Genomic DNA, 20,750 nt, shown 5'->3' with positions numbered 1-20,750 from the left:
ATTTTACATAACTGGGTCATTAATGGATTGGTGGGTTAGATGAATTAGGTTGAAGGTACGGGTGTCCATGAAAAACCAAAAAATTGAACCAAACCAAGAAAACCGAACCGCAAAATGTGGTTAACCGAACCGATCGGTTCGGTTTCGATTTGGATTGTTTGAAAAACCGAAGGACCGATTTGGTTTTCAGTTAACCGAACCAAACCGAACCGACCGATATATATATATATGTATATTATATATATATTTTTAATATATGTCACATATTTTCTATATATTATATATAAATATATATTCATTTTATTTATAATATATTATATATCACTTATTATTTATAATATAATATTATGTATATATTTATATAATATATATTATAAATATAAAAACCAAAACTGGCGGACCGGTTAACCAGTGGTACCGATTCAGTTTCGGTTTGGAGAAATGAAAAAACCAGTACCACCAGTTCGGTTTGCAAAATATGCCCATGGTTTGATTAACCGAACCGTGGGCACCCCTGGTTGAAGCTCAACCCAAACCAAACCAAACCAAACCCAACCCGCCCAATTGCCACCGCTAATGACAGTTCGCAATTCTTTCTACCCGTTGTTGGTTGGAATGTCCCCCATCTGAAGAGCTGGCTGACCAATCAAGCGCTCTGAACTCTAAATTAGGCACCTTTTTTAACATATCGTTTTATAATATGGTGTTGTTGACTGTGAGGAACCTGAGTCAGGCCAAAAAACAGGGTATATGAGTATATCATTGGTTTGACCAGTCAAAGTATTTCCATTTCTCCCATCCACAGTTCTTAGTTTCTTTTTTTTTTTTTTTTGATAGAGCAGTAGGTTATACAAAATAATACAGTTCAACTCAAGGCTATCTATTTGATTAAGTGTTAAGTAAGAATTCATATCTGCAAGATGGAGAATTATATTCTTGAGGTGAACCGAGTTAGGGTCCTTTTCCATAGAGGTATGGTAGTTTTGTTCTGGATTACTTCATATCCAACCATCTAAATTGACAGATTGTCACATCTAACTCTGAATGATATAACCTCTGTTTTTCTCTCAGCAAATTCCAAAAATATCACTTAAAAATTTACTGTACCACTAGAAACTAGAATGGAGTTACTAGTTTGAACCAGTATAAAGGTTGACAAAATGACTAGTGATATGACTCTACTACAGAGGAATATGTTCAAATGGCATCAAACGAAAGAGGGAAGGACAAAGAAAATAAAACATAATTGTTCATCTTTGCACATGTTAGACACAAATTGCACATAATTTACTTGACCACAATAATACCATTCCATAATGTCCTAGTCAAACTCTGTTGTAACACCTTGAACATCACATGTACGTTCTTTGCAATCCAGTTTACCCCACCTTGCATCCACTCGCCGGCATGGGAATATGGGCTTACCAAGACTGTTGAAAACAAAAAGATAAGGTTTATGCACATTAAAAATAGTCAATTCTGCTAGCTTCTTAAGGTGGTTAGACCTAGTTAGCCTGGAGTTTCAATCCATTTTCCATATCTAGGATGTCCCTCATTGATTGGCTGGTTTGGAATGATGAATCAATGGGCCACACCACCGTATTGAGCTTAGGGCTCAAGTAAACAATAAGCCAATATTTATCATTTAGCTTCTCTTTACTGAAATAAATGTGGTATTGTTACATTTAATCACCAATAGTCCAATTATACAAGGTACCTTCTGTTGACAACATTGTGTACATGGCACAGCCATTGTGAGAACTCAGCTTGTGATTCTGCCTGTACAGGGCTTGCTCTGTCAAACATTGCATACAAAAGAACATGCAATCAACTGAAGAATAACATAGAGTGAAAACTTATTAAAACAAGTTGGACACCGAAGCATCCTATGTTCTTCTTTTAGAGGAAATGTTGCATGAAAAGCAATTCACCAATTAGTCCCTAACTTTTAGAACTGATTTAAAAGCTTAACCTTCCTTCTTCAACTAGCACATAAAATGTAGCTAGGTAATAGGGTCAATCATCATAATCATCATTAGGGGTGTCAAAGGACCGGTTTTGGATTGGATCCAATCTGATCCAAAGCTTATCAATTCAGATTTGGATGGTCTGTTATAATTATTGGGTTGAACCAATCCAAAATAAATTGGTTCATGTTCTTATCGGCTTGAGTCAGACCAAGCCAAATTCCTAATAATTCGATCATGAGGCCAAAACCTTGTCCAGTTTGAAACTGATCAAAACTGAAGTCGAAACCTTGGAAGTTTGAAACCCTTTGAAGGCTCAACATTTGAAACCCCTGTTTGAGGTTTGAAGGCTGAAATCCTTGTTTGATCGCTGAAAGCAGCCCTTCTCTGGAACTCTAGAAATTTGGAGGAACCAAGTTTCTCCCAGCCTCCGACAACCATTCTCTCTGGCGGCTCTTCTCTCCAACGTACATTCTAACTAGAAAATGATATCTCTTATCTTCAGCGGCTTCTCTATCTGGTGGAATATTACAACGCTTTTTTCCATTTTTAGAGCTACTTATTCAATGAAAGAGGTGTGTTCTTCTTCAGTTGTTGATTTGAATGTAAAACATCATATATGCCGTAGATTTGATATGATATCTTCAATAAATATATTCATATGTTTATATCAAGCTATCCAAATTAATTCAATTTGTTTTAAAGGTTCAATATTTAGATCTTAGGGTAGCAAATGGATTAGATTAAATTGGATATACCTAGTCCTAATTTGATTTATATCAAACTCAGATTGAAATTGGATATTGAATGGCATTAATGAATGGATTGAAATCCGATCACCCTTAACCAGATTAAATCTGAATTCAAATGTAGACAAACAGATACCTTTTGTCGAGAGCTGGGTAAAAGGCTTAGGTTTAACTTTCTTAACTTTTTCTATCAAGCCCAAATACAAAGTCCACAATGGCTTAAAGTATGTCCTAAGTGGCTAAGTTAATAAAGTCTCTAGTTGATTATAGCATATGCATTCTCATTTACATCTTCTTAGTTGAATATTTAGTTGTTACAATTATGTATCTTATTATTTGTTGTTGTTGTTGTTTATTTTTTTCATTCTTGATGTATCAAGGATGAATGAACCTGGCATTGAAAATGCAAGCAATTCTGAAGATGTCAATGAAACATTTATGGCATCAAGTTCTAGTAGGAGGACTAGATCTAAAGCTTAGGAACACTAAAAATATAAGATCGGATTCTGGGGAGGAAAAAGTTGTTTGTAAATATTATGGAAAACAGTATATGGGAGGAGTAGGAAGGGACAAACCACTTATTAGGGCATTTACCAAGATGTCCTAAAATGAAGGAAATGGGAACTAGTCAACAACAAGTTGAAGGGGACTTTAAATTTGAGCAAGATAGGAGCTAAATAGACTTAGCAAAGATGATAATGATGCATGGACATCCTTTTAGCATAGTTGAAGAGTTTTTCCAGATATTTATTAATAATTTTCAACCATTATTTAGGTTTGTTTTGAGAAATACAATAAAGAATGATGTCATGAAGATTTACTTAAATGAAAAGGAGAAGTTATATAAATACTTTGATGGTTTGTCTTGTTGGATTAGCTTAACCATTGATATGTGGACTTTAGAGCAAAAGTTGTAGTATTGTTGTTTAATGACACACATTATAGATGATGGATGGGAGCTAAAGAATAAAATTATTGCATTTGTGGCAGTTGATTGTTCCCATGATGGAAACACTTTGTATGAAGTTGTTATGGAGAGGTTGTTGGCTTGGAACATTGATAAAAAAAATATGTTCTATTACAGTTGACAATGCCTCTAACAATGTTGTTATGGTTAGAGAGCTTAGAAATCGACTCTATGTTAAGGGTTTGCTCCCATTGCATGGTGACCTATTTCATGTGAGATGTGCTGCTCACATCTTGAACCTTATTATGCAAGATGGAAGAAATATCACCATACATAAGATTCAAGAAAGTGCTAAATATGTAAGGTTGACACCACATTAAAAGCAAAATTTGACAATGCAAGAAGCCAAGCAAAAGTATAGCATAAGAGGGGTAGTTGTTGATTGTCCAACACAATGGAATTCCACATATGACATGTTGGACACAATTTTAGAGTAGAAAGAAGCATTTTGTTGACTAGCTAAACTCGACCGTGACTATAAGAGTCTGCCATCTGATAAGGAATGGGAGATGAGAGTAGTGATACTGGATTTTTTACATCTGCACAAAAAATTTCTCAATTACTACTTCCCCAACCTCAAATGTATTTTTTTTTATCAATAACATCAATTTCATTAAATTAAGAGAATAGAGGGAAAGGAATACAAAGGGAGATAAAATAACTTAGCTTCCCAAAAATCAGAAAACTCAGGGAAAGCAAAGAAAATTAAAAACTAGCCCAGAAAACAGCCTCCCTATTCACTCCTTGCTTGGCCAACCCATCCGCAAATGAGTTGGCACTCTTCACCCAGCTGTACTGAATCTCTATGTCCCTACCCAGTCATAAGAACTGTTTTTTCTCATTGTTAAAGTTCCACAAACCACTGTCCTCTGTCTTCAACCAATTAACCACCACCTTCGAGTCACCTTCTAGAATCAAACGGCTAATATTTAGATCTTTTGCTCTTCGAATTCCTTCAAGCACTGCAAGGATCTCAGCCCTAAGAGAGTCACCTTCTCCAATAGGGCCAGAGAACAAAGCAGTAACAATCCCTTCCTCATTCCTGAAGACTCCTCCAATCCCAGAGGGCCCTGGATTCCTTACACTGCTGCCATCAAAATTCAGCTTTAAAAAGCCTGAGGGGGGAGGGGACCAGAACGGACAAAGAGTCCTCTTGCATCTTGCAGTGAAAGCAATCTCTTTCCAGTTTCTTAGCAAGTCATCCATAGGACAATCTGAAAACAACTCCAAAGGTTTTAGCCAGTGGACCGCTCTTATAAGGATTCGATCTAACAAATCTTCCAAAGTTTTTTCCTTGTCAGAAAATATGCATGAGTTTCTTTCTTCCCACAAAGACCAGCAAACCGCTGCCCTAATACACCTCCACATGGTCTTCCCTCGCTTCTTAGGCCAACTGAAAAAAGATGGGGAAAACAAACCTTGGACAGTCTCCGGAGGATACCAAGAACACCCAAAACGGGAGAAAACCCACTCCCAAACAGATTTAGCAACCTTACAAGAGACCATGAGGTGGTAGCCAGATTCCCCATCAGCTTTACAAAGAGCACATCTATTAAGAAGTAGACAATAGTTGGGTCTCTTTCTTTGGAGTAAGTCTAAGGTGTTGATTCTTTCCAGGAAAATTTCCCAACAAAAAAACCCCACCCGAGGAGGAATAGGTCTGCTCCAAATTTCCTTAACTGGAAAGGACAACCCCAGGGGGGTAGGAGGCTGAGTTAAAGTTTCAAAGAAAGAAGCACAAGAAAAGGTACCAGAGCTAGAAAGGGTCCAAAATCTGGTGTCTTCCTTAGCAGGGTTTAGGAAGACACCCTCAAGGGAGGCTAGCAGAGCTACCATGCTATCCAAGTCCATATCCCTAATTGCCCTACGCAGGCCAAGGTTCCAACCAAAGCCCGAAGTGGAAACTGAAGGGACTAAGAAAGAAGAAATGGGGATCTTAAACACTGACAGAAAGTAAACAGAAAGGTTAGCTAGGGTAGATCTAATGAGAGAGACTCTTCCACCTAAAGAAAGATAACTCCTCTTCCAGGCCGCTAGCCTCTTCTCAAACCTCTCCACTACCGGAGCCCAAAAGCTGACACTCTTAGGATTATCTCCTAAAGGGAGGCCCAAGTAAGTCAGGGGCCAATCTGTAATAGCACAACCTAGCTCATCTGCAGATTCCCTTAGGTCTCTTTCATTCACATTCACTCCCGCCACACAACTCTTGTCGAAGTTTACCTTGAGGTTAGATAACTGCTCAAAAAGTTGTATTGTCAACTTTAGATTCCGGATCCAACTGAGGTTCCCTCCTTCACAGAAAAGGTATCATCTGCAAACTGTAGAAGAGTTAAGGGAACCTCCTCCCTTCCTACTCTCCACCCTCTTATCAAATTCCTCGAGTCTGCTCTATGGATCAATCGCCCAAACACATCAACAATAAGAGTGAAAAGAAAAGGGGAAAGAGGATCTCCTTGTCTTAGACCTCTCAACGCCGGAAAGAAGTCAACCACAGTCCCGTTCACCAGGATAGAATAATGGCAAGTCCTAACACAGCCCCAGATCCACTTGCACCACCTGTCACCAAAACCAAAACTCCTCAACACCTCCATCAAGAATGACCAATCAACCAAGTCGAAAGCCTTCTCCAGATCCAATTTACAGACCACTCCCTTCTTCTTTGACTTTCTAAAGCTCTCCACGCTCTCATTTGCAATGAGGATCTGATCGGTGATCTGTCTTCCCTCCACAAAAGCACTTTGGTTGGGTGCAATAATAGAGGGGAGCACCTTCTTTATCCTGAGAGACAGCACCTTAGCAATGATTTTGTACAAGCTAGTCACCAGACTAATAGGTCTAAAATCTTTTGGTTGAGAGGCATCTTTCTTCTTTGGGACTAAGACAATGAAAGTTGAGTTCAATCCCGGGTTTATTACACCCCTCCTGTGGAACTCCTCAAAGACCGAAGCAAGATCATTCTCCAAGATATCCCAGCAATCTTGGTAAAAGGCCATTGTGAACCCATCTGAACCCGGAGCTTTTGTCCTATCCATAGAGAAAACTGCTTCCTTTACCTCCTCCATATCGAATCTTTTTTCTAGCCACTCTCTCTTCTCTGCACTTAGAGTCGGCCAATCCAAACCCTCCAACCACACTCTCTCATTCATAGGCCTTCTAAAAATAGATTTGAAGTGATTTACTAGGGCCTCTGCAATTTCAGTCGGGTGAGACAAAACTGCTCCATCAACTTCCAAGTTAGAGATGTAATTCTTCTTTCTCCTTCCAGTTGCCACTAAATGGAAAAACCTTGTGTTTCTGTCTCCCTCCCTTAGCCACTTACACCTAGATTTTTGCCTCCAACTGATTTCCTCCTTGATCAGGATGTCCTTCAACTTCCTCCTTAAAACCCATCTCAACTTCCTTTCTTCCTCTCCAAAGGGGCCTCTCTCTTCCTTCAGGTCCAAATCCTCAATTTGCTCTACCAGAACTTGCTTTGTCTCTTCTAATCTTTCAAATTCCAACCTATTCTACTCCTTTAATTGAGATTTTAGGTATTGGAGTTTCTTGTGGAACCTCATTCCCTCCCAATCAACTACCGGATTCGCTTGCTCCCACCACTCTCTGATTTTCTCAGTGAAACCCGGATGAGACAACCACATATTTTCAAACTTGAAAGGGGTAGGCCCTACTCCTCTTAATTCCTCCTTGACCAAAACTATTGGCCAGTGGTCTGAAGTGAGTCTAGGGAGAGCCCTAGAAGTAATGTTGCCCCAATGATCCTCCCAATCTGTTGAGAACAAAAATCTATCCAACTTAGAGCAAATTGGCTGAGATTGAAGGTTGGACCAAGTGAAGTTATTATTTAGGAAAGGAAGTTCTTTGAGATTAAAAGAGTCCACAAATTGGTTGAACTTCCTCATACTTGTTGTCACTCTCTGTCTGGGGTTGTTGGTTTCCTCCATAAATCTCACTACATTAAAGTCCCCTCCCACACACCAGGGTCCATTCCAAAGGCCTCTAATGTCACTCAATTCTTCCCATAATTTCTCCCTTTGCCTATAGTCATTGGGGCCATACACATTTGTTAGTACCCATTCATACCCATCGGCCACCTGTTTGAACTTCAGGGAGACAGAGTGATCTCCAATTAGCTCCTCCACACCTAAGAGAATCTCTCCTTTCCACAGGGTCACAATCCCTCCCGAGGAACCCCACGAAGGAGCAGCCACCCACTTAATACCTCTAGAACTCCACACACTCCTTGCCCAGCTGCAATCAAAATCCATTCTTTTGGACTCCTGAAGCATAACCACATCTGGATTGAACTTCTTAATTACCTCTTTGATTGTTGCTCTCTTCCTAAAGCTGCCCAACCCCCTCACATTCCAACTTAGGATTCTCATTGAAAACTAAAGGCTTTAACCCTAAGTCCTCCAAGAACTATTTAGACCCTTTTCTTCTAATCCCTTTCACTTCGAACTTCTTGTCCCCCTCAATATCTTTTTTTAATCTCTCCACTTCACTCAGCCTTCTAAATTTCATCTTGCTGTCCTCTTTATTTTGCATGTAGGCTTTTAGGTCATTCGGGTTCTTCAGCTTACACCCAAACTTTTTCACAAACTCTGCAACTGACTCTTCCCCAAAAGTTTCCTCTTTCCCTAAAGAAGCACTCTCCTCACTCCTAGGAAGCTTCTTGTTCCTTCTCACCTTACCTCCAACCACAACCCTGTCTGTCCCCTCCAGGCTCCCTCTCTGCAAATCCTTCCTTTCCACTTCACCCAAGAGGCTTTCTAAGATTTCCCTAATTATTGTCTCTCTGCGAGATTCCTCACCCACTTCCCCCCCGTGTAGACTCATTGTGGCTTTCAGACCAAGGGCTTCTAGTATCCACTATAGCATCCACAAGAACATTCAGTATTGGGGGTAGAATAGTCAATCAAGATCGTACTTCATTATTTCTAGAGACTATGGAAGCTTTAGTTTGTGGGAAAGACTAATTAGAAGCTCCAACAACTACAAAAAGTAAGTTAAAAATTGGATCTTGAAGCAACTACTACCTCTCCTATATGTGTGGCTTCTACAACTTAGACTAACCGAACATGTAAGCTATGACAAATGATCTATAACTAGCTTATTGATTTGCAAAATGTTGGTGTTTATCTAATTTAACTGAGCAAATGATTAGGCATATGCCATGCATCTAAGTTGGACAGTTTTGCTTCACAAGTTATACTTTTGTTTATAATTTTTTATAAAATATTTTCTTATAAAATTTGGATTGGGTTGGACTAGACCTAGTCCATCTGTAATGGTTTATATTGGACTGGGTTGGGTTGAACCAATCTATTGACTGAAGACAAGAGTGAGGTTGTCAATGGACCAGGTTTGGGTTGGACACAGTCTAAATTAAAACCAATTTGAACAACTTGGACAGTCCAATAAGACATTGAGTTGGACCAGTCCAATCCAGTCCATGTTGAACAGTCCAGTAAGACATTTTTTTTGGTTAATCAGCAATAACTTTTCCCTTTCCCCTTTACACCCCCCCCTTTCCCCAAAGTGCTGGTTGTAAGATTTGAATCCGGGTCCATGCTAGGACAACCCAGCTAACACACCAACGAGCCAGCCCTCGATTTGTACAGTCCAGTAAGACATTGGGTAACCTCAAGCACTCTGTAGGCTGTAACAATACTTTATTTAGCTTGACCAAAACCAATTCTTGTTGATGCTTGGATCAGCTAGTCTACTGTGATTTGTGCTTCTAACAACAGGTTTTAGAACTAAATTATGTTACAAATGAAATACAAGATTCAAAATACATAAATGAAATACAAGTAGGGGTGCAATTTAGTCAGGTTACATCCAATTTGGACTAGTCAAATCAGGTTTTAGGTTGGGTTTATGTTCACTTTTCTAGGGTTCAGGTAGCACAATCCCACTCAACCCAAAGTGCCAAACCTGATCTTATTTGACATACAATATGATCATATTAACTAAGAGGGAGCATATAGTCCAATAAGACAGTGAATTGGACTAGTCCAATCCAATCCAGTTTTAATAGCTTGATGGTAAAGAGTTATAACATGGCTAGATAGATAGTGGGATAGTGAGAGTTTGGAACAGTCCAATAAGTATTTTTCTGTATAATTCATTTCAAAGAAGACAAGTTTGAGAAGTTGAAATCCAGTTTTAGATGGACACGGATAAGATAGTCTTAATCCAGCACATATCTGGAATTGATGTGCAGAAGTGTCGCTCAAGAATCTATGTAAAGTCAGAACTCAGAACCTTTTCCCATATATTGGAATATATGGAGAAAGAAAAAAGGGAACATAATAATTTTTAAGTGCACTCCTTTTGTTTGAATATGGGATATACTCCTGTTTTGATACCTCCTCTTGATTGAGTTCAGTTGGGGGCATCTAGATGATTTTAGTTGGGGGTCCAAATTCTAGCACCAGGTTTAGAAAAGTCAAAGCAAATAGTGTCTAGTGTTTGGAGTAAAAAATCAGCTTGATCAAGTTTAGAATCTCTTAGATCTCTTCTGAAACCCATATTCTAACTAAATCCAGAGGATTGGGAGAAAGAAACAAATCTTTGAATGGGTTTACTTTTAAAAAGGGAGAGGGAATAGAAAGATGGATAAAGGTCCTTAAGGGTGGAATTACCAATCCAAGTGTCTTTCCACAAGAGAATCTTGTCAGTACACACACCGTACCTGATAAGGCTGAAGAATTGGGGAAGGATACCATGAATAGCCTTCCACAGAGAGTTTAGAGTAGCCCACCGAGACACTCTAACATTCCAACCATTTCCTGCATAACCATGAATACTTACCACCACCTTATGTCAAAGCCTCTTTCTCTCAAATGGCCATCTCCATAGCCATCTACCTGATAAAACTTCATTCTTCTTCCCTATATTGCCTAACCCCAAACCCCCTTGCTCTTTACTTCTACAAACTAAATCCCATCCCATCAAGTGATCTCTCCTTCCTTCACCAAGCTCCCACAAAAACTCCCTCATGATCTTCTCTACTTTCAATACCTCCCTTTGTGATCTTGAATATTGAGAGGAAGAAAACTGGAAGATTATCTAAAGTAGACTTAATTAGAGTAATACAACTCCTAGAGATACATAATTCCTCTTCCAAGTTGACAATTTCTTGGCACATCTTTCAAGAATTGGGCTCCAAAAGCTTCCTTCCCATGGGTTGGCTCCTAAGGGCATACCTAGATATTTCAAAGGCCACCTAGCAGTAGGATAACCTAAGGCTTCTGCAACCCCATCCATCTCCTCTTCCAAGTTCAGTCCCACTACACAACTCTTTTCAAAATTGATCTTCAACTTAGACACAAATTCAAACAGTTTAATCACTTGCTTCAAATTACTTGCCTTCTAAGGATCACCACTCTCACAAAAGATAATTGTATCATCAACAAGCTGCAAATGTGTAACAATCGTGCTTTCTCTCCTAACCCTCCAACCTTTAAATAGTCCCAAGTTATCACTTCTTACAATAAGACTACTAAACACCTCAGCTACCAAGGTAAATAGGAAAGAAGACAAAGTTCTCTTATTGATGAGTCTTTTGTTATTAAAGATGAATTGGAGTTGGATTGGATTGAACCCAATCTGGTCCATTTGCATTGTAATTGGATTGGATTGGATTGCAAAAGATGTTTTTTGTATTTTTTTAATATTTTCTGGATTTTTCATGTAATTTTAGTGTTTCATTCACTTTGGATTGGATTGGACCCAATCCGGTCCATTTGCATTTTAATGGGATTGGATTGGATTGCAGCAAGCGTTGTAGTTTTTTTATATATTTTCTAGGTTTCTCATGTTATTTTGGTGTTTGATTTACTTTGGATTGGATTGGACCCAATCCAGTCCATTTGCCTTTAAATTGGACTAGATTGGACTTGGTTTGTATGGTTTTGGACTGGATTGGGTCCAATCCATTTGTAAATGGACCAATATTGGATTGAACCAAGTCCAATTGACAGCCCTATTTCATCATCATCACCCATGCCTTATCCCAACTAAATGGGGTCACTACATGAATCCCGTTTCACCAATCCGTTCTATTTAAAGCCATATCTATTGTTAAATTATTAGTGCTTAGACTATCATCTTCAAGTAGATTTTTTTCCCTTCAATTCCATAAGTGATGGATTAACCTTCCATACGAGGAATGATTCATTATAATCCAAGTCCAATTTTCCACTATAGTTTTGCATCTAACGATTTGTATAATTGTATGGTTCCTATTAACCTAATAAACTAAGAGAAATGGCATGCCTACAACAAGGCGATATTCCTATCACATATAATCAGATTTATTTGTGGAAATCAGGCTGTCATGAAATATATGTCAAAATGCTTTACCTTAGAACTTCTTTGAAGTGATCTGCACAGTCCCTGCAAGGGTAAATCCGAGATAATATTGCCATCTGCATTTCAAGCATAGTATGGTATTAGTCCCTTGGTCATTATTATTACTATTATTTGGGTAGTACGTAATACACATTAGTGGGGGTACAAGGGAGGGGCCAGAGCAGGGTGCATGTGAAGCCCACTGGCCATACCATGAAGAGCCTGCAGTTCCATGGGTTTGATCCCATGCCTCCTTTTAAAAAGTGACCCTCTCAATTACTGGGTCATAGGTTGACCATTCTTAATTGATTATCCAAAATTTTGCCCATGTTTAAAAGAAAAATAAACAGCCAACTTCCTATTTGATAAAAGTGTCTTCCTTTGATGTTCCCACTTTTATAGAAAGAAAAAATCTAAGCTGGCTAAAGTTCTTTATGTGTAAATGCTACAGAAAATATTAATTTCAGACTTTATATGCCATGCTTATCAGTAACAATATTAACGACACCTATAACCTATATAAATTGTTGACAAAGATCAAACAAATCCATCTCTTGAAGGGAACCTCCACACAACACTGCAATCTGGATCAAAAACTTCCTCTGTCCAAAGATTGAATGGGGAGTCCCACAATTTTCAGCCTAATGGCATCGCACTCTACTTCCACCTCATTGCAAGAGGGGGTCCAGTTTTCTACCATTGCTACTCCCTCTCTAGTGGCAACTCTGAGTAATTCTCAAATCGGCTACCCAAATCTAATACCGCTGCATTTCACCAAAAGGGTGAAGAGATGCCCTTTCCATCACCGGAACAGAGGCCATTATATCCTGTAAAACTCCTCCCCAGTCAGCCACCTTTCTTCTTCTCTACTCCTCCATACTCCCCTCAGCCATCAATTTCGAGGATATGGAACTTCTGTAAATGCCTCCTCCTGCTAGTTTCTTCATGTCATAGGTATTCTCAGACAAGTGTCTCGACTCTGGGGTTACCATAGGAGCCTTCATGTGTTCTGCTCGGTTCTCCAGAAGCCAATTCCTCTGTTCATAAACGTCCAGGGCCTCCACAAACATCAGCCACCCTTGTTTTTCTTTTCCGGCAGGAATACAAAGTACAAACCATTTGCTTCTTACCAAGTCCAAACTTTTCTGTCAATTGAATGAAATCTCCCCTGTCATTGTTCTTCTTCTCCACAATAATTTTTTCCTTTTGCAAACATAGTTCCCCTTTCCATCCAGTCTATGTGATGGCAAATAAAGTGCCATCAATGAACCCTTTCAACCAACTTGAAGCTTCCCTGCTTAACACCACTACAGATCTTTAGTCTTCTCTGATTTTGATCATCTCTTCATGTTCTCTGTCACATTTATATACCACTCTAATTTTTCAGTCTTCTCCCTGTTCCCTCTTTCTTCATTCAATTCTCTCTCAATCCTAACTAATCATATTTTCCACTTCTCCCTTTAACAGGTATTCCAATTAATAGCACTTGCACACCTTTAATAATGCTAGGTTCCAGCCCAACTATACCTCTATTCCACACTCCTCATTATTGAAAGAACCTATGTTTCCCTACTCAGTCCAGCCTTTGTATACCTTTTCCACTTGAGATATTGGCCTTTGCAACCCTATTAAGCTGTGCTTTGTCAACTAGAGTGTGTGCAAGCACTCCTTGTCTCCTTGAGTTGTTACCTAATCAGCATTCAATAAGAAAACTCTGGATTCTGAATTGCCAAGATTGACATTTGCCTTGTACAAACCAACCGCCAGACAATATTGTAAGTTTGTTTGTAGATCCACCTCATAATGTGTAAAAAATGACTATTGCAATTCACTGCTTTCGTTTTTGGACTGCTGACTCAACCAAACATACATATAAAAAAGGTATCCCTGAGAAGAGTAGGGAGAGACAGACAGACACACACACACACACAGACACACACACACACACACACAGACACACACACGCAGTGAGTGATCACTTACCAGTTCCTTTACATCTCTCTTCTGTTGTTTAGTTGGATGATCAGGATACTGAAACAAGCAAAAATGTTATAAGAAAAATAATCCATTCCAAATAAATAGAAAGCAAATATTTTGAAAGCCTTTAACAAATGAAACATACAAACAAGATCACAAGGCAATAAAATCAAATCAACAATAATGTTTACAATATCATTCATTCTATGCCAATCCTTAGCATGGGAAACAATTTGTGAAAGATTAGATATACTTCTTTTTTTTATGAATGAAGAAATTTATAGATGTACTTCTTTTTTTTCTCTTCAGGTTTGTAAAGAATAGATATACGTCATGATGTACAGCTTAGAAAAATATATTGTTAAAGAGCAGACATATTTCATGATGTGCATGGAATTCCAACCTACTTCCCCTTCCCTTTTGCCATTCCTTTTCAGCGAATCATTAAGGATCCATGTTTAACTCCTGTCCTACCATGTGTGATTTTCTATAGAAGGAAAAAAGTAAACAGCTAGGGGTGCAAATGGACCAGACCATCATCCGATCTGAATTCGAATTTGATTCTATTTTGTTGAGTTCAGATATCCCCCTATCAGATTTTTGGATCAGATCAGATTGGATACTAGGATCTGATTAAAAATCAGATCAAATTTGAATCACCTCCAATCCAATATATATATATATATATATATATATATATAATGAAAATAGTTGAAAAAAATGCTTGTATTTTTTGTTTTTCTTTATATAGATTTGTGTTTTTTTCGTTTTAATAATTTGTTAAGTTTTACAGAAATTAAATCAGATCGGATCAGATTTAGATTCAAATTGACCTTTGTGAGATCTGCTTGGATCTTTGGATTGGATCAGATTAGATTTGGTTATACCCCAATCTGAATCCAATCCAGTCCATTTGCATCCCTAAAAATCAGCTTGCCATATTTATTCACACAATTGCATCACAAGTTAGCCTAAGTAAATGCGGAACAACTAGAATGTCCCTACACCTTATTAGGACAACTCTGAAACCTTAAATGCATCCCAACATGACTAAATCAATCTCCTGGACATGGCACTGGAATTCACTCACACATACATATTTATGCAAAGTGATTAAACGTTGAAACGTTTTTGGATTTCGAAACATAAAAGGCTTAAATATCATTTTTGGTACTTAACTAAGCCTGGCATTTCTTAAACCAACTTCAATATAAGTTTCATAAAAATCAATGTGAAATCAAAAGTATAGACCAAGTTACCTAACTCTATCATCAAGCCACCAAAGTTCTAAGTTGAACTAGCAAACATATTTCCCTTTCAAGAAGAAAACAAATCAACATAAATTAAAAGAACCATCTTAGAGAATGACATAGATTGTAACATTTTTTTTTCCTTTCATCGTGAAGTTAACAAGTCTTATATTTGTATTTTGAATTTTATCCCATGCTTTGACCCCTAAGCTTCATGGTGAAAGCTAGTTTGAAAACCCTACAAAAATACGCCTATCAAAAAGACCCCCACATAGGGTGACCCATTACTTCTTTGATTACAATACAAGGTGACCCCTACACCTTTTTTACCTGGCTCTATCTCCACTTCTGATAGTCTTTGACCATTAACTTCTTTGTGCACTACATGACCTTTCATCAAGCAAATGAGCATTTGTCTATAAAGAAGTATTAATTAACCCAAAAAAACAGTTGACTGGAAGAAACAGATCTCAGAGACGGCAAGAAATGAATACCTGAGCTGCAACCATGTGCAGCAACGTCCAAGTAGCACGTCCCAGTTCTTCTTTAGTCAAAGGTTTGGTTTGCTCCTGCAACCAGAAAGAAACTAAGAATAACAATCCACAGACTTCTTATCTAAATACTAAAAGTCCACATAGGTATCACTAATCAAGATAAAAGCTCCTAAGTAATTGCAACTGATAAACCAAAGGTTAGGAGTGAAAATATCAGATAAATAAAAGAAGCATTTCAAAACATTAAACTCTTTTGAGGTGATTTATTAGTACCCTCTGGTCCTTGTTGCTATTTACAATAATAGACAGATAATGTAAAGGATGCCCCAAGCCCCAAATCGCTATTAGTTTAGTAATGTTATGTTCTACCGGGAATTCTGTCAAGCAATTGGCAGGCTATAATGGCCATTGCTTTGATGAATTAAAGAAGCCAAACTCAAGCAGAAAGAGAGAGAGGAGAGCCTACCTGGGTTAAATCCTCTCTGCGTTGGAGAAGCTTAGAACCATCATTTTTTTCTAATATTTTGGACGATGGCGATGAATTCAGAGAGAAGAGAGGTCGTTGATTTACGGGGGAACTGTGGATTGCGTTACCGATGAAATGTGAGAAATGTGTCTGAATGCATTGTGCGAAGTTGTCACAAGCTTTAAAGATCAACTGCAACAACTGATTATCTGACATGAAGCAAGTTCTCTGTTTTGCGGCTTGAAGCAAGTTTTCTCTTTTGCACCTTGAAGCAAGTTCTCTGTTTTGCGCCTTGAAACAAGTTCGCTATTTTGCTGCTTGTTTTCTGACTTTCACTTTATTGATAAAAAATAAATAAAAAGAAGAAGCAAGTTTTCTCCTTTGCACCTTGAAGCAAGTTCTCTGTTTTGCTTAGCGGCTTCAAGCAAGTCCTCTCTTTTGCGGCTTGAAGCAAGTTTTCTATTTTGCGGCGTTTTGCCCGATCAGGGGAAATCAGTGTTTAGAAAACCAGATCATATCGGACGAACCGTCAACCCGAACGGTTAAACCGAACCCGGGTCTCTGTTTTTAAAAACCGGCTGGTGTTTTTGAAAATTTTTTAGTACATAATTTAAAATTTTAAAGGTCATACCTTTGTGCTTGGAACAATATCTCTATGTGTTCTCAAGGTGCCAAACCCCACTAATGTTTACCAAAAAATGCCTTTTTTGGCCTTAAATCTTAATTTTTAATATAAAAGTTTGAAACTAAAATAAAAAAAAATATATGTTATAAAAGAATATAATTATATATTTTGAATTTATCATAATATAATATTATATATATTATAATTATTACACACACATATGTCATCTAGGGGTGCAAATGGATCGAATCATGATCCAATCCGATCCTATTTGGTCGAATTCAGATTACCCTTGATTGGATAGTCGTATCGGATTCAGATCACCCCTATTTGATCCGATATATTATATATTTATAAATATAAATATATATATATAATAGATATATATATATGTTATTTATTTATTTATAAATATATTTTTCATATTATATTTTTATAAAATTGTTGTATTATTTATTTTTATAAAAGACATGTATATATGATGAAAATAATTAAAAAAATACTTGTATTCTTTTTGTTTTTACTTTATTTAAATTAGTATATTTTATTTTCTTTTAATAATTTATTAATTAAAAAAAACAAGTTGGATCGGATCAAATTCAACTTACCGATAGGATTTGAATTCGAGTCGAGTTCTATCAGATCCGATTGAATCTTCGAATTGATCAGATCTGACATGAACAATGTCAGATTAGATTCAAATATATCCTGATTCGAATCTAATCCGATCCATTTGCATCCTCTGACCTGTAAACCTTTCTCTTTTTCTGGGTTTTGTCTGATCCGGTTCTCCAAACACTGGAAAAAATAAAAAATTATTCATCGATCACATCTTGACTCGGGAGAGGGTTCCATTTGGATGGGCGTGACCGTGTGAGTTTTCATTTGCCCATACTCCATAGTTTTGAATATCAGACCAAAAATAGAACTGCTTTGGCCACCAGTTTTTTGGTCAAAATGGTCTGACTTCTGGTCCAAACCCAAATCGGACAGTTTTGGGGTCTAAAGCCAAACCCAAACTGGTTCCCAAATCAACTGGTCTGACCGTTTGGTCCGATCTGATTTTCAAAACCATAAAAGAAAAGGCTCCTCCAAACATAAAGTAAAGAATGTAAATTCAATTTTATGTCTTTGATGGTTAGAGTGGACTGTTTTTTATTATTTTGTATAATGGTTTTACTAACGGAGATATGTCAATGTATGGAGTTTGTTAAGTAAAATTGAGGTAACAGGAGCCTTTTCACATTCTCGATCGGGCAAGTCAAATTGAGCCCAATCTAATCATTAATTTTGAATTATATATTGTTATAGAAATTTGAATTATTTTTAATTATTATTACATGGTTTTGATTTTAATTTAGTTTTATTTGTATAAATTATTATTAGATGATTTTGATTTAAATTGTGTTAAACTTTAGTAAGTTTTAGCATTTTATTAATTCATATTATTTTCTGTTAAATCTGTATCAAGTTCTTAATTAATTTATTAAGTTAATTTGTATTACATTACATTATAAAATAAAATAAAAATATGTTATAACAAAATATAATTATATATTTTGAATATATGTTAAGAATATGTTAATTTTTACTACATAATTAATGCAAATTTCTAAAGGTTATAGCTTTGTGCTTGGATGTCTAATAGGAATATAGGATGATCTTTTTTTTATTTTGAATAACTTTTTGAGATCTGCGTGTTTCCAAGGTGCCAAACCCCACTATTTTTGCCAAAACACTTTTTTTTTGCCTCAAATCTTATTTTTTTAATATAAAAATTGAAACTAAAATAAAAATATATGTTATAGAAGAATAAAATTATATGTTTTGAATAGATGCATGTAATTAATATTGTTATGTATATAATTATATATAATATAATTATGCATTTTATATAGTATGATGTATAATATATATAATATTAGATATTATATAAGTTATATTACATTACATTATAATATAAAATAAAATAAAAATGTTATAGTATAATATAATTATACATTTTGAATATATTATAATATAATATACAATTTACAATATATATATATATATATATATTTATTGCACACACACACACAGATAGATAGATATACACGGTTCAACCCCGATTGAATCTCTGACCCGTGAACCTCTCCCTTTTCTGGGTCATGACATCCCGACTAGAACTGTCACCGGATGGCGTGTATGTATTGACTATAGAAAGTTAAATGAAGTCACCCGGAATGACCATTTCCCTCTCCCATTTATGAACCAAATGTTAGAGAGGCTAGCCGGGCATGAGTATTATTGTTTCTTGGATGGATATTCGGGGTATAACCAGATCCCAATTGCACTAGAAGACCAAGAAAAGACCACTTTTACTTGCCTGTATGGTACCTTTGCATACCAAAGGATTCCCTTTGGGTTATATAATGCCCCAACAACCTTTCAACGATGTATGATGTCTATATTTTCTGATATGGTTGAAAAATTTATCAAGATCTTTATGGATGATTTTTCAGTTTTCGGCTCTTCGTTTGATGCATTCTTGAATAATCTGGAACATGTGCTTAGGAGATGCGAAGAAACACATCTTGTGTTGAATTGGGAAAAATGTCATTTTATGGTGCAAGAAGGCATAGTGCTTGGACACAAGATTTCTCAAAAAGGTATAGAAGTCGACAAGGCCAAGGTAGAGGCAATTGAAAAATTGCCACCCCCATCATCTGTCCATTCCGTAAGAAGTTTCTTAGGGCATGTCGGATCCTATAGGAGGTTCATTAAGGATTTCTCAAAAATTGCCAAGCCACTATCTACTTTGCTTCAGAAAGAAGTGCCTTTTGAATTTTCAACAAAATGCCTTCATGCTTTCCACACCTTGAAAGACAAATTGATCCATGCACCTATCATGGTAGCACCAGATTGGACCATCCTATTTGAATTAATGTGTGATGCGAGTGATTCTGTTGTAGGAGTTGTTTTGGAACAAAGAGTGAACAAACATTTTCAGCCAATTTACTATGCTAGCAAAACCTTGAATGGACTCCAACTCAATTACGCCACCACAGAAAAGGAGTTGCTAGCAGTAATCTTTGCACTTGACAAATTTTGTTCATATCTGATATTCTCCAAAGTTGTTGTATACACAAATCACTCAACATTACGGCACTTGCTTACCAAGAAAAATTCAAAACCAAGACTGATCAGGTGGATCCTTCTACTACAAGAATTTGATATTGAGATTAGAGACATGAAGGGTGCTGCAAACTTGGCTGTTGATCATCTCTCCCGGTTAGACAATGTAAGATCAGAAAAGGAGATAACCAACAACATTCGAGAAGAATTTCTGGATGAACAGCTGTACTCAATTCAAGAATATGCAACTCCTTGGTATGCTGATTTTGCAAATTATCTAGCTGCACAAGTCATTCCTCCTAACCTATCATATCAACAAAAGAAGAAATTCCTTTCTGATGTAAAATACTATCTGTGGGAGGAACCCTTTTTGTATAAATTGTGTGCAGATCAGATCATAAGGAGATGTGTCCCTGAGGAGGAGATGGAGTCAGTACTCCAATTTTGCCATGATAAAGAAGCAGGAGGTCATTTTGAAGCTAGTCACACCGCAACCAAGGTTTTGCAATCAGGTTTTTATTGGCCTACATTATTCAAGGATGCCCACAAGTATGTGTCCACATGTGACAAATGTCAAAGGTCAGGAAACATTTCCCGACAGAATGAAATGCCCCTTTCCAATATTTTAATCTGCGAAATCTTTGATGTTTGGGGTATAGACTTCATGGGACCCTTCCCGAATTCTTTTGGGAATAAATACATCCTCGTTGCTGTTGATTATGTATCTAAATGGGTGGAAGCCATGGCTTTGCCCACAAATAACTCAAGGAGGGTGGTACACTT

The 20,750-nt window shown here is 37.1% G+C and overlaps 1 protein-coding gene across 2 annotated transcripts; it reads right to left on the bottom strand.

The window, feature by feature from the left end:
- Positions 1–1,086: 1,086 nt before the first annotated feature.
- On the bottom strand, positions 1,087–16,697 carry ERV1 (Erv1/Alr family protein). 2 transcript variants are annotated; one of them, XM_010254528.3, is made up of 6 exons: positions 16,229–16,697; positions 15,763–15,837; positions 14,025–14,072; positions 12,054–12,118; positions 1,718–1,795; positions 1,087–1,430 (listed from the first exon to the last, which is right to left on the bottom strand). In XM_010254528.3, the coding sequence occupies exons 1-6, from the start codon at positions 16,442–16,444 to the stop codon at positions 1,322–1,324; spliced, it is 591 nt and encodes a 196-aa protein (XP_010252830.1). In that variant the 5' UTR covers positions 16,445–16,697; the 3' UTR covers positions 1,087–1,321. The 2 variants fall into 2 exon arrangements, with proteins under 2 accessions (XP_010252830.1, XP_010252829.1); XM_010254527.3 differs by having other exon boundaries at positions 1,718–1,779.
- Positions 16,698–20,750: the final 4,053 nt, after the last annotated feature.

This window comes from Nelumbo nucifera, chromosome 1 (genome assembly GCF_055504915.1).
Source record: "Nelumbo nucifera cultivar China Antique chromosome 1, China Antique-T2T, whole genome shotgun sequence".
NCBI classification, from domain to species: domain Eukaryota; kingdom Viridiplantae; phylum Streptophyta; class Magnoliopsida; order Proteales; family Nelumbonaceae; genus Nelumbo; species Nelumbo nucifera.
The sequence above is the reverse complement of the archived record's forward strand: the minus strand, read 5'-3'. Positions and strand labels throughout refer to the sequence as shown.